Below are 12,567 nucleotides of genomic sequence, written 5' to 3'. Positions count from 1 at the left end.
TTTAGGGGCAAGCTGGTAACTGTTTTTTCTGAGATTGGAGGAGAGTATCTCAGCACCTCAGGATGACCTGAAGTCCTGTGCAAGACCCTGGAAAGCTCTTCTGTCCCAATAGGAGAGTCCTGGAAATATTCCTCACTGCTAGGCAGCAGGTACTGTCTAAGTAGTGAAGTATTTGGGGGGCAGGGGGAGTGGTGTAGGGTTGTGTGAGGAGCAGGTGATGGGGAGAGCAGCCTGGTGGGCCAGGCAGTGGCAGAGAGATAGGGACTAGAGGAATGGCAATGAGGACTTTATCTAACCATTTGTTGAACAGATTGGAGACTTTTTATGTCTCTTGCCCAGAGGCTGAGGTGTGGATTCCCCAGCTCAAATACAGAGGCTGATATACAGTCATAATTTCTTCCAGATAATAACCTATGCATCTTCTGTGCATGTAGATGATAAACAGTGACTAGATGTCTAGTTGGATATTTGGTTTATGAGACAAAATAAGTTCCAGCAATCCACTGCCAGCAGATGAGAAATCATCAGAAAATGTGGCATACACAAAATGTATTAATTGAAGAAAACAAAATACTGGAGATAGATCATAATGTAACTAAGCTATAAGGGTTGGAGCTGCTTGGTTTCTTTATTTTTAAAGAAAGTACTTGTGGCCAAATAGGTCATAATAGATCTGATGAAAGAGAACTTCTGAAAGAAATAACTGCTGCTGCTCTGCTTAGGTTTGTCTGCAGTAGTGAATGATGTTAGTAATTGTTTTCTATTTCTGAACACACAGGAGACTTAGACCACCATTGCAGTTCTTATGAAATCTATTTCTTTCCATTTATTCATTAGTAAATATTAGCTCATGAATGCTGATAAATATCTCTCCTTTTCAGTCATCTGATTTGCTCCTTGCAAAATGGCAGTTTACATTGTTGAGATGTAGCAATTCCAACAATGTTATCGTCCAAGTGCAAGCAGCCAGTGCATTTTTAGAGGCTGTCTCAGATGGGCCTATGTATATGGGAGCCTGCTCTTATCCCCTGCTAATAAATGCTTCATCTTTGCCTGTAATTGTGGCAGAATGGAAATGGTGCTTAGAAGCCTGGCTGTGAGATTGCAGCAAATGGCTGCAACCTATGTTTAATGTAGTGACACTAATGAATTCTGAGAATTAATTTTCAGCTAAGAAAGCATGATAGAACATACTAGAATTTCAAATTAGGTAATGGATTGACTTTCATCAAGGCAAGCATGTACAGCTTTTGTTTCCTTTTCAATCTCTACTTACTTAACCTTCCCATTATTTTAGATCCAAAAAGTAGCAGACCAAATATGATCATATTTTCATCATACCTTATATGAAACCCATCTTCTAGTAGATTTGCTAGTCAATTTGCTCAATGAAAGGCAGTCTCACTACGCTGGGGTTTTTGTTTGGTTTTTGTTGGGTTTTTTGTTTGGTTTTTGTTGGTTTTTTTGTTTGGTTTTTGTTGGGTTTTTTGTTTGGTTTTTGTTGGGTTTTTTTTTCTTTGGGTTTTTTTTTCCTTTGGGGTTTTTTTTTCTTTGGGGTTTGTTTGTTTGTTTGTTTTAATCATTTCCATGGGCCAAACAAATTGGCTTAATTTGCAGGTGCAGCACATTTGTTAGTTTTATATGTAATTGCAGCATGGTTGATGTTTGACAGTGCCTAAGCTAACTGTCCAAATTGGTCTTAAAGGAATGCTCAAATGAGCACCTGAAGATATTTTAGTTTTCTCCATTCCTCAGAAGCAAATGTTTCAGTGATATGACTTCTTAATATTGTTTTTTACTTGCACAACGCACACACTGATTCTGTTGGCTGCATTGAATAAGAATATTTTCTGATAAGTGTCATGATAAAAGCTGTTTTGTTACTGTACTCTTCCTCTTTCAAATGTTAATATTGCTGGATTTTTGTGTATTACTTCCTGATTTCTTTTTTTCTGGCCTTTACATGGAATACATCTCCTTACTGAATGTACTGGCAACTTTGGCCTCAGGCACCCATATGATTAACTTTTTCACACATTATAGTTCTATTTCAGGGTGCAGGTCAGTAGAAAACACTGTGATAATGCTCACCTTCATGCTGGCTTTAGCATTGTAAGAGCTGATATTCTATATTAAATTATTTTTTTCTGAGGAGCAGTATGGCGTCAATACTGCTTCCAGTGTAGGAGATGATGCCTTACTGAACACCTGCAGTGACGCTGGCAGTCTGATGCATCATTTTTCTCTAGCCCATAGTTGGTGGCCCAAAAATTGTTACTTTACAGGTAACGTTGACTAACAGCAGCAGCATGCGTTCAGTGTGGCACCAAAAGCGACACAGTTGAAATGACAGTGTGTAGAAGCAGAATATATAAATATACTTCAGAATACTAATAGGTCTTGTCTACATACAGAGGAATTAGTACAAAGGAATATGCACCAAGAGGAGAAAAATAAGGACTATCTTTTCATTTTCATATGACGGCTCTCCATCCTGCACTCCATTGCAGCAGGCCTGGTGATACACCAAATTGGCACTGAATATCTGAGTATGCACTGAGCCCACAGTACCTACTGTGACTAAGCTGCGAGCTGGTTACTGGCACTTGAAACATAATAACGAGTAATTTCTGCAAGTGACTGTGTCGACACTTCTGCTGTTTCAGAGCAAAAGGAGAGTGTATATGCCATGCACACTTCAATTCCCTATGGCCTGCCTGGTCTTTCTGCTGCTGTGTTCCTAATGTGCTAGGAACTTGCGGTTTAACTTGTTGAATTAAAGCAACTTCAGTGGAGATGTACATTTTCCTGTCAGTTTCTTCCCTGAACTGGAGTAGAAGTACTCCATACATGAATTTAAGCAGCTGTCCCTCACCCTTGCATGGCTGTTAGTTACTAGCTCTCTGCTGTGTTGTGGTATCTCACTAACCATCTGAAAGGGCTCTGTTCTTCCAATATAGGCACAAACTTTTGGCACAGTAGTAGGTGTGCTCTGTCTGAGCTTGGAACAGACTGATCACAGAATCATGTGGATGTGTCTTGTGTCATTAGCTTGGTCATCTTACAAATTCATGAAGTTTTACTTGTGTTTCAAGTGAAATCCTAAGTGACCACAGATTGCAAAAACATCCTACTACCAGAGAATGAAGGCTGCATATAGAAGAAACAATATATAAACTTTGATAGTTGCAAAGCAGAAGAATAGCATGCATGCAAAGTGAATAGTCAGCAGGAGATTGGCAGGAGTATGCAAGAGAAGCAAAGGTAGTCCTAAAGTGGTCTTCAAGACTGCCTCCCTGACAGAACTTATGCTCATTAAAACACCTGCCAGACCTAAACAGCTAGCATTTCAGGCACATAATAAAGAAGCTAAGAACTTTTTTCCCTAAAATGTTTTCCTTCTGTCTCTTCTTGTCGGGATTCCTTAATGAATGCAGTATCCTGGACATTTGGATGTTTCACCTATGGGCCATCTATATGGAAAAATTTCTCTTGCAACTTCTGGATCTTGTCCATAGAGTGTCTTTGGAGGTGCATTGCTCCAGAGCTCAGACTAGAATTCATATTAATAACTACATACCATCAGGTAAAAGATTTGTATGTTCTTCACACTTTAGTAAACACAAGATATTCTGTCTGGAACTACCAGATTTCTTGAAGACAATCCATTTAAACTCTAACGTTATTATCTGAAAAGCAACTGCCATGACATTAGGGCCTGTTGCGATAGGACAAGGGATAACGGTTTTAAACTAGAAGAGGGTAGATTCAGACTAGATATACGGAAGAAATTTTTTACACTGAGGGTGGTGAAACACTAGAACAGGTTGCCCAGAGAGGTGGTAGGTGCCCCATCCCTGGAAACACTCAAGGTCAGGTTGGACAGGGCTCTGAGCAACCTGATCTAGTTGAAGGTGTCCCTGCTCACAGCAGAGGGGTTGGACTAGATGACCTTTAGAGGTCCCTACCAACCCAAACTATTCAATGATTCTATGATTCTGTGACACAGCTTCACTTGGATTCAGTTATATTACTGAAAAATTCCTGATGTAATCAAATTTAACAAGAAAATTTATATATTAACAATATAGCATAAACACTATAAATTTGTAATTATTGTTAGAATGATAAAAATCAAATGAGTTGCATGAGCTTTTCTGACTGAAATCTCCACTTCGGATACTCACCATCAATCTGTGATTTTGTATACTACACAGTTTTTTGTTGGTTTGTTTTTTTTTCCTCTGCCTTCCTGATTAATGTTATCTTCCTTTTCAATGCTTTTTTCCTTTCTCTCTGGAAACATATAAATTTAACCAGGATTGGCATAGACCATATTGACCATGTGGGTGTATTGACTTCTAAAAACCATGGATCACAAAATGAAAAGGGGGGGGGGAGAGTAGCTGACACACAAGACACAGTTGTCAGAACCTGTTGAAGGCTAATGATGGATCTCTTCTTGGGGAGAAGGACAGTTATTTATAGCCCTGTGCTCAGAGGGATGGAAATAAAGCTGGTTCTGATACTTTAGTCTTTCTATCAGGAGGCTACAGTTCTAGCCTATAGCAAAATTCACCAAAATAGTTATAAAACTGGTAGCACATTTTACAGACTGTCTTTTCTGGACCAGATGTACCAAGAAGAGGTTGGGAAAATGGTTTTCAGGAATCTAAAGTATAAAAGTTATGTTCAAAGATATTTCAGGATCATTTTAAGACCAGACTTTAGGCTTCAGTAAAGTACTTGAGGTGAGACTAAACTTGAATTATTTTGCTAATGTGTTTGGTAGTATTTGAAATCAATTAATGTGTATGTTGTTTTTTTTAAGATGTAGTTTAAATTTTGCAAATTGATACTGATATAATATAGATTATTCTAAAAGGTATTAAAGTTTCATTGAACTTTTGGCTAAAAGATAATCTTTATTTGTGATATTTGGCCCTGCTAAGGAAGTACTTTAGGTGTATTGCTTAAATCAGCAAATATGAGATGTAATTGTAAAGTATGTACTACGAATGCATCTCATCAAATAAACTCATCTTGGGCTGTAATTCTTTGCAATGGTAGGTGCTAGAAGGGAGATATATACTGAATTGCAGCATTTCTTTTTCACATTCTCAAATAATGTCAATATTATTATTTGAGCAAGATAAAAAGATTACATTAATATAAAGAATTAGAGGGTACTTTACAGCAGTCTAATCCTGTTAGATCATTCTTCTCTTTGGACTATTATTTCAACTTTATTGTACAGAAAAGAATTAAACTGTAACGATGCCTTCCTCAATTTTAAATTGTCATTATATAAATTAGCATGATACTTTATTTTATGCTAATTTAATAGGATTTATCTCTTTACTCATTACTAGATCACCTGTTCCTATCACAAACAGAACTTTGATACTCTGGCTAGCATTTAATTCTGACTCATTCATTTCTCTTCCAGTCTGAATTATGTAGGTCTGCAGAATTTTCTGTGATTCTTATGCTAGCACTTATTATTGCGATATAGAAGATCTACCTAAAACTTTCATTTTAAAAACAAAACAAAGCTCTATATCAAATTGTTCTGACTAGTGTTCTATCATAGGTTTCACTTGTGGTTTTTAATAGGCTATATACTACAGTTCCTAGTCAAACTCTCATTGGAGAATAGGTAGAAAATTAAAGTGAATGAAGTATTGTCTATTCAGTTTAGGTTATGTTTAATGTATATTAACTGTATAGCACTTACAAGATACAATGCCATTTTTTCATAGTAAGCTAGTTACAGTTAAAAAGAGAGATTAAATAAGCTCAAATTCATAGCCTTTGTACTAGTATACTTGTAGGGTGAATTCACTTAGTTAAGTATTTTATGCCAGATTTATTCCAATGTAGAGAAGGAATCTTGTTGCATACTGAGGAACTCAAATTTGTGGAAAAAGAAACTACTGTATAATAATAGCCACACAGTAAGCCAACTCAAATCATGCTGTAATGAAATAACATCATTGTCTGAGACCAGTATTTCTCTGTCACAGGTGTCTTATAAAGGATTTTGAAAAGCGTCCTTCAGTCACTCACCTGTTGGAGCATCCATTTATTAAACAAGTACATGGTAAAGATATGTCTCTGCAAAACCAGCTGGCTGAGCTCATCCAAGAACAACAGCAGCTAGGTTCCATAGCCAAAACAAGGTACAGTACAATATACATGCTGCAGCCCTCCTTCCCCACACTAATCCTGGAAGCACAAGTTGAAACTTTGAATGCACAGACATTTATTGTTCCAAATGATCATATTAATGCATTGACTAGCAGTATTATTAGCAGTAAGTGCTGTATGCCATGTGAATGCGAGAGACATGTTTTCCCATTCACACTTTTTAAAGCTAATTTGATCAGCCGTAATGCAACCTTCTCCTGAGCCTTCTTTCTCCCACTTAACTCTTTCTATATGTTCATTTCTGGATCAGTCACAGAGATGCTAATAATTCCAGAATGTTCTGGTTTGTTGAAATATATATTGGCATGATGAAAAATTATATTTTAGTAGCAGATCTTTAAAAATACAACTGTGAATAATGAAGTAACTACTAGAAAAGGTTAAGAACAGAACACTTTAAAGTTTGCTGTTTGATTAGATACTATTAGTAAGAAGGCTATTCAGTACTTAATTGTTTTGTCTGTAGTTTAATAGTAACTGCTATTTTTCATTCAGCCTAGTAATTCTAAAATGTGCTTAAAAAGCAATAAATGTTTATCAGCAGCAGTGGGATTTTTTTTACTTTTGAGGCTGATTGTAAATATGTCTTAGTTGTTGTCCAGAGGGTGGCAGAATTTCACTGTTTCAAAAGAGAATTAAATGCAAATGAACACACCTTCCCAAGCTCAGCAATCATTCTGTGATAAAAAATTTGTCTAGAGTGAGATAAGCTGTGGCCCATTATTATAAACAAACACCTACTAACGTTGATGAAGAAAATTAAATGTCATAAGTCATAAACACGTATATACTTATATGCCATAAGACTCTGTAGCTTAAATGCTAAAAGCCCAAACAAAAATGTGCAAGTTAAAATAAAGGAATAGCTATATGAACAGTTGCAAGGTGAAGTTGACGTCTGTGGGTTTGTTGGTTTTGGGTTTTTTTCTTTTCTGGAAAAACATACCAGGAAGTGCTTACTGTGGGTGAGGGAGCTATGCCAGTGTTACACTAGAAATTTCTGCTTATCTAGCCTCCTAAGCAGACCTTCTCCGTGTAATACCTCACAGATCAGATTGCCTACAGCTGTGGGTTGACTGGCCCAAAAGGTCTCAGAGTTTTCGCAGCTGTTGACCAAATAGAAGATAGAGACAGAGTAAAATGATCCTTGTGCTAAGAGGAGCTCTGAAATGGATGCCTCATGGTATTTTCTTCTGGGATGTATCTCATAATGTAGAGTGAGAAGGAAACAAGACCAAGACAGCATTTCTTTCCTCAAGCCTTTCCATATATTGACTGGGAGTGCTGTGACAGACAAGCTTCTGTACCTTATGCATGACTGGAATGTAGGAAGGATTTTGCTTCTCAGCACCCCCAGTATGAATCAGTGCTCACCTAAGGGAGTTTAACTCTTTGTCCATCCTGTCACCACCTAACCCATCTTAAATATTTTGTTTGCCAAGGGTGATTATTTCCAACTTGTGTGCAGTAGTACCTGCAGATTGCAGTGGTATAGGGGACTCTATTGCAATGGGTTTAGTCCTAATCTTGTCCTCCCTACCAGTCTAAGTTCTATTACTGTCCCTGCTGCCCCCAGATTTACTTGGCCAACTAATCCGAGGTTCCCTGTCCCAGGTTATCTGACCCATCTCTCCCATCAATCTCCATTCACTGTTCCTTCTGTTTGTCCTTAAGACTTTGTTCTATTGTTAGAGTCACCTTCTTGTGTCTTCTTCCTCTACCACTCCAATAGCTTCTGTTTCTAATCTCCACCTTCTTCAGCAAGTCCTAGTACAGGTGGTTCTATTTTTCCAGCCATTTCTCTGTTCTTGGTGTTTCTCCTCACCTGATAATGTAGCTTGCAGCCCTCTTGTTCTTTCTTATAACTGAATTCACCTTTCGCAGGTCTGTTATAGTTTCTCTTCTACTCTTAAAGCTCTACTGTCAGCAGACTCTTTGTACCCATCTTGTTCTTTCCTGGACTCTTGGTTTGCTTTTAGCCATGCCCCTGAATTAGGTGGCTGCTGCTTCTGCTAGTGAATGATGAGAGGGGAGACATGATTAGGCTGCTGGAGAAATAGTCATCTTTACCTTCACTTTGAAGCCTATGGGCCTTGCTATTGGCTTCACTTTGAAGCCAATGAGCCTAACTGCTATTAAAGAATGTCTTTCTGATTGTTGTGGCATTATACTATGGTATCCTTACTTGTTCTTTGAAGCTGAAGTTTAGTGATCATTTACCATTGAAATCTACAATGTTGTTCAGAATGATGAAATGCTGATTTTCCAAAGATTTGAAACTTGATCAAATTGGTACAAACTTTAATGAGATTGCAAAAGCATATCCCTGCAAAATATCAAGTCTGTGGGCCAGACAGTTAATACTGGAATACAAACATAAGATTTATTACAAGAGAACCGACCACCAGGACCATCTAATTATAATTTTCCCCCGAGGATAGACATAGTCTCATAGTAGTAAAGAGCTTGGCTCTGTAATAGGGAGATAGTACCCCCTAGGAAAATTGGTACCAATTAAAAGTCTTTAAAAACTGTAATGTGTTTATAAATTAATTTTCAATACAGAATCTGACATGCAGAAGGACACTTGACCAGATGGTACTGTAAAAAAATTTACTGGCATTCATTTGTGGTGATCTTTAGAAGTCATCTGAATGTATAGTCACCACTTCAAAGTAAATAGGCCAATTAAAACCACCATTAAGTAAAACCTTTCTATTATACCATTGGATATATGTGCATGCTTTTTCTGTTTATTAATGTGCCCACGACAGGTACAATGAAATGTGCGTTAATTCCCTGGTGTCCAGAGATAAAGAGAAGTAGATGCCCTTTTTTAAGAGTACAGCAACACTACAGATCAATCATTTAAAAGATAAGTAAAAGAAGATGTTCTCAGAGCACAGGCTGAAAATTTCCAGGAACTGGAAAATCATCAGGATGCTGGTGTTAACAGCACTTCTACTGTGAGGGAACCCAGGGAGTCACTGGTGATGACAACTGATGAGGAGGTATCTGGGTTTTGTCTTATTTGAAAGTCTTCCAGCATCAGTGCTTTGCATTTGCATCTTTTGATTCTTTATTGACTCAGCACCTATGTTTTTTTTAATAGGATTCTCTTTCCAATTGAGCCATTCCAGTTTTGCTTATTTTGGGACGTCACTTAAGGTCATTGTGCCTGAGAGCAAGCCTTCAGACTAGAAAGTCAGTACTACTGATTTAGAGGGTATGATGGAGAGATGTGGAGCTGATCTAACAGTTCACCGCTACTGAAAAGGAGAGAACTGGCTTCTTTCTCTCATTTTCCCATAGCTCCCAGGAACAAGCTCATGGTGCTGTTTTTATTGCAGCTCCAGTGATTATCAAAACCTCCTGAGCTAGAACTTCTAAAGTAAGAGGGAAAAAAACTAAGCCAGCAGAAACACACAGATAATTTTCTACTCTGTTAGTGATTGCAGAGGGATGCCTCAACTGATGTAGCTGAAGTAAAGGAATAATACTTTGCATGACTGAGAATAACGGGGAGAGGGGTAGAAAGAAGCAAGCTGTCCCCTTTTGGCAGGATCATCTGGGTTGACCTCTGGAGCCACAGACTGAAACATCTCCTTAATTCAGTTTCTTTCATTCTTCATTTATAAACTTTTTTGTGTGCAGTATAGCTAGACTTAACTTCAGCACAGTTCTTCATACCTCTGAACTGAAGGGGCACTTCATTGTCCTTGCTGAGCTCAAAGGAGCCTACTAAGGCACACATTTGTTGCTATCATCAGTTTGTTGCTGACAAACATATTGTCACTTTGTCATGAGATAACTTACTAGAGAGCTTTATACTCTATTATTTCCTTTAGGTTAGAAATGAATAAGAAAAGGGTTATGCTAGCAAGAGATGACTTTTAAAATGAAAAATGGCATTAGCAATTGCTCCTGCTTTTTTTACTGAAAAAGATGCTTTTTGAAACTTTTTCACCAGCTTTATTTTTCCCTAAATTATTTTCATCAGTGAGATGCAGATATCTCCTATCCTTATGCAAATAGGTGTTTTCAGTTTCAGAAAACCCAGCCAGGATACCTCTCTTTCCACACTTCTAATGAGGAGGAAGATTCTTTTCTCATCTGTTGGCATCTTTCATCTGTTGAAATCCTTGAGTTTTGCCATGGTCTTGAGTGAAGTTGAAATTTCAGCATCAGCACTCCACTCCTGCATTGCCTGTTTCTTATAGTATCATGGGGAAAAACTTTGTGAGAAAGTCCAGTGTCATGGCTGCATAAGGATAAGCTCTGGGTATTATCTTTATCTCTTCTCCCTATCCCTTTTGTAAGCTATCAGTTAACTAGGTGTATGTTTTGTCTGGTTTCTAACAGTACCAGGGCATAAATGCTAATTAACAACAATATACTTTTCGTTAGCAGCTTTGCCATAGAGGCAGTTATATGAAGTTTAATTTTAAGAAATGTATTTGGTGTTAAATAGTCCACTAGTTCTATTTTTGTAAAAGTTCTTTTATCCTTAAAAAATAGAGGTTAGTACATCAGAACATTGCTTCACATATATTTGTTCCAGCAATGCTGAATTTTGCTTTCCCGTCTGTTCTAAAGTCAAATACATCATTACTTTTTAACACATGGATACTAATTTGTAGTTCATCTCAGGAGTCAGAGCAGTCTTATTCCCATCAATATATAGCTGCCTTTAGGCAGGAAGCATTTCTTAAAATCAGAAAGGATGCTGTCACAGGCTCTCACTCAGGTTTTTTTGTTTTTTTTCTTTTTTTTTTTGCTTTACCAATCCTGTACTCACACAAGGACAGTGAAATGCTTTCAGGTTATTCAGCTAGTGTCCTCATGCATAATAACATTGTGAGAGCAAGAAATGTAATTAATTCCTACAGACTTGTACCTCATGTAGCATTAAACTGAACTGGAAAAAAGTAGGAATTTAAGTTACAATAAGGTGTGGACAACAGAACATACAAACATTGGTCAGGAATGATAAGCAGAGTTATAAAAACATTCTTGGTACAGTAATAATAACTGAGTGTTGATAAAGACTTTGTGGCTAATTCTGTATTCTCTAAGAAAGGTACACAAGTCGAGTTGGTAGTAATCTTGCTGTATTTCAGGGATACGTTCTTCAAGATAGAGATTCATGCAATTGTATGTCAGTAAAATACCAAGAATGTTTAGGCACCCTCTGAATTATAATACAAAAACATGGTAGAGGTTTGTGTTTTATTCCTCATTCTCTCTCTGAATTACTGTGTAACCTCTGTTACATACCTAACGTCAATATTTCTCTGTCCCTCCACTTACGAAATGGCTATTAATAGCTTTACTTAATACATGATACCTACAAAAAACAGATAGCGATTTCTCTGAGGCAAGAACTTTGTCTTTTACTTGTTCTATAAAGCCCTACTATACCTTTGGTCACTGTAAACCTGTCAATGAAGATCACCTTTTGATCTCTTGAACTCATTTGTGTGGTCGGTTGCTTTTTTGATTCGTAGTACAAGAGATTCCAACATAATGCCTGAAGCTTTAGCCATTTTTTCTTTCATTCTTTCTGCCCTAGAGTCTGGGAAGACTCTAAGCAAAGGTATGCTACAGATTATGGATATTGTTAATTCTCACTTAACAGTAAGCATTTGCTCTGTTTGTGTAGATCATATTTTTGTTAAACAGTGTTTGAATGTGTTTGATAATCCGTTAAGGGAGAGTATAAGAGAGAGCTGCTCACTTTCCAAATACACCTTTTGATCTCTTGAACTCATTTGTGTGGTCGGTTGCTTTTTTGATTCGTAGTACAAGAGATTCCAACATCCAGGCTGATTGCCAGCCTGCTGAAAGAAGTCGTCAGAAGGGATTTAGTCTGTTTCCTAATATTCCTAAATGTTAAATGACTCTTTGTGCTGTCTACATTGGCAAAACATACTGCAAAAAGTGGGCGTGTTCTGTGGAGTTTGTTTATAAACATCAAACATTATCCCCATTTTTTTGTCCTTGTCAGGACTTAATCTATACCTGGCAAAGTTGGCAGCTGGTTCAGTGTTGAAAAAGTTGAAAAACATACGTCAAAACTTCCAAAGTCCTTTAAGCTAGGCAGTATCTCAAGTTCCATAAAGAATGTTTAAAAATACCGTGGAGCTTGTTATGGAGACATTTAAAAGGGAGACTCAAATTTGGAACCTCAGTATTCTGTCTATTGTGCCAGCCCTTCCTTGCATAAATTTTAATGATAAAATCTTGCATCTTTTAGGAAGACTTTCTCAAAAAAGTAAACTTTCCATTTTATTTCATAAAAAACAAATTATAAAATGTTTTAGTGGCTTGTGAGTAGTAATGGAAAACTGAAGGATT

The 12,567-nt window shown here is 37.3% G+C and overlaps 1 protein-coding gene across 1 annotated transcript in view; it reads left to right on the top strand.

Annotated features, from left to right (window-relative positions):
- Nucleotides 1-12,567, top strand: part of MYO3B (myosin IIIB) — a 146,472-nt gene that overhangs the window by 83,569 nt on the left and 50,336 nt on the right. The window contains exon 10 of the mRNA XM_010569422.1: nt 6,027-6,182. Coding sequence (XP_010567724.1) covers nt 6,027-6,182 — 156 coding nt within the window. The remainder of the gene's footprint in view (nt 1-6,026; nt 6,183-12,567) is intronic.

Source organism: Haliaeetus leucocephalus, unplaced genomic scaffold (genome assembly GCF_000737465.1).
Source record: "Haliaeetus leucocephalus isolate CR32 unplaced genomic scaffold, Haliaeetus_leucocephalus-4.0 Scaffold1, whole genome shotgun sequence".
NCBI classification, from domain to species: Eukaryota; Metazoa; Chordata; class Aves; order Accipitriformes; family Accipitridae; genus Haliaeetus; species Haliaeetus leucocephalus.
The sequence above is the reverse complement of the archived record's forward strand: the minus strand, read 5'-3'. Positions and strand labels throughout refer to the sequence as shown.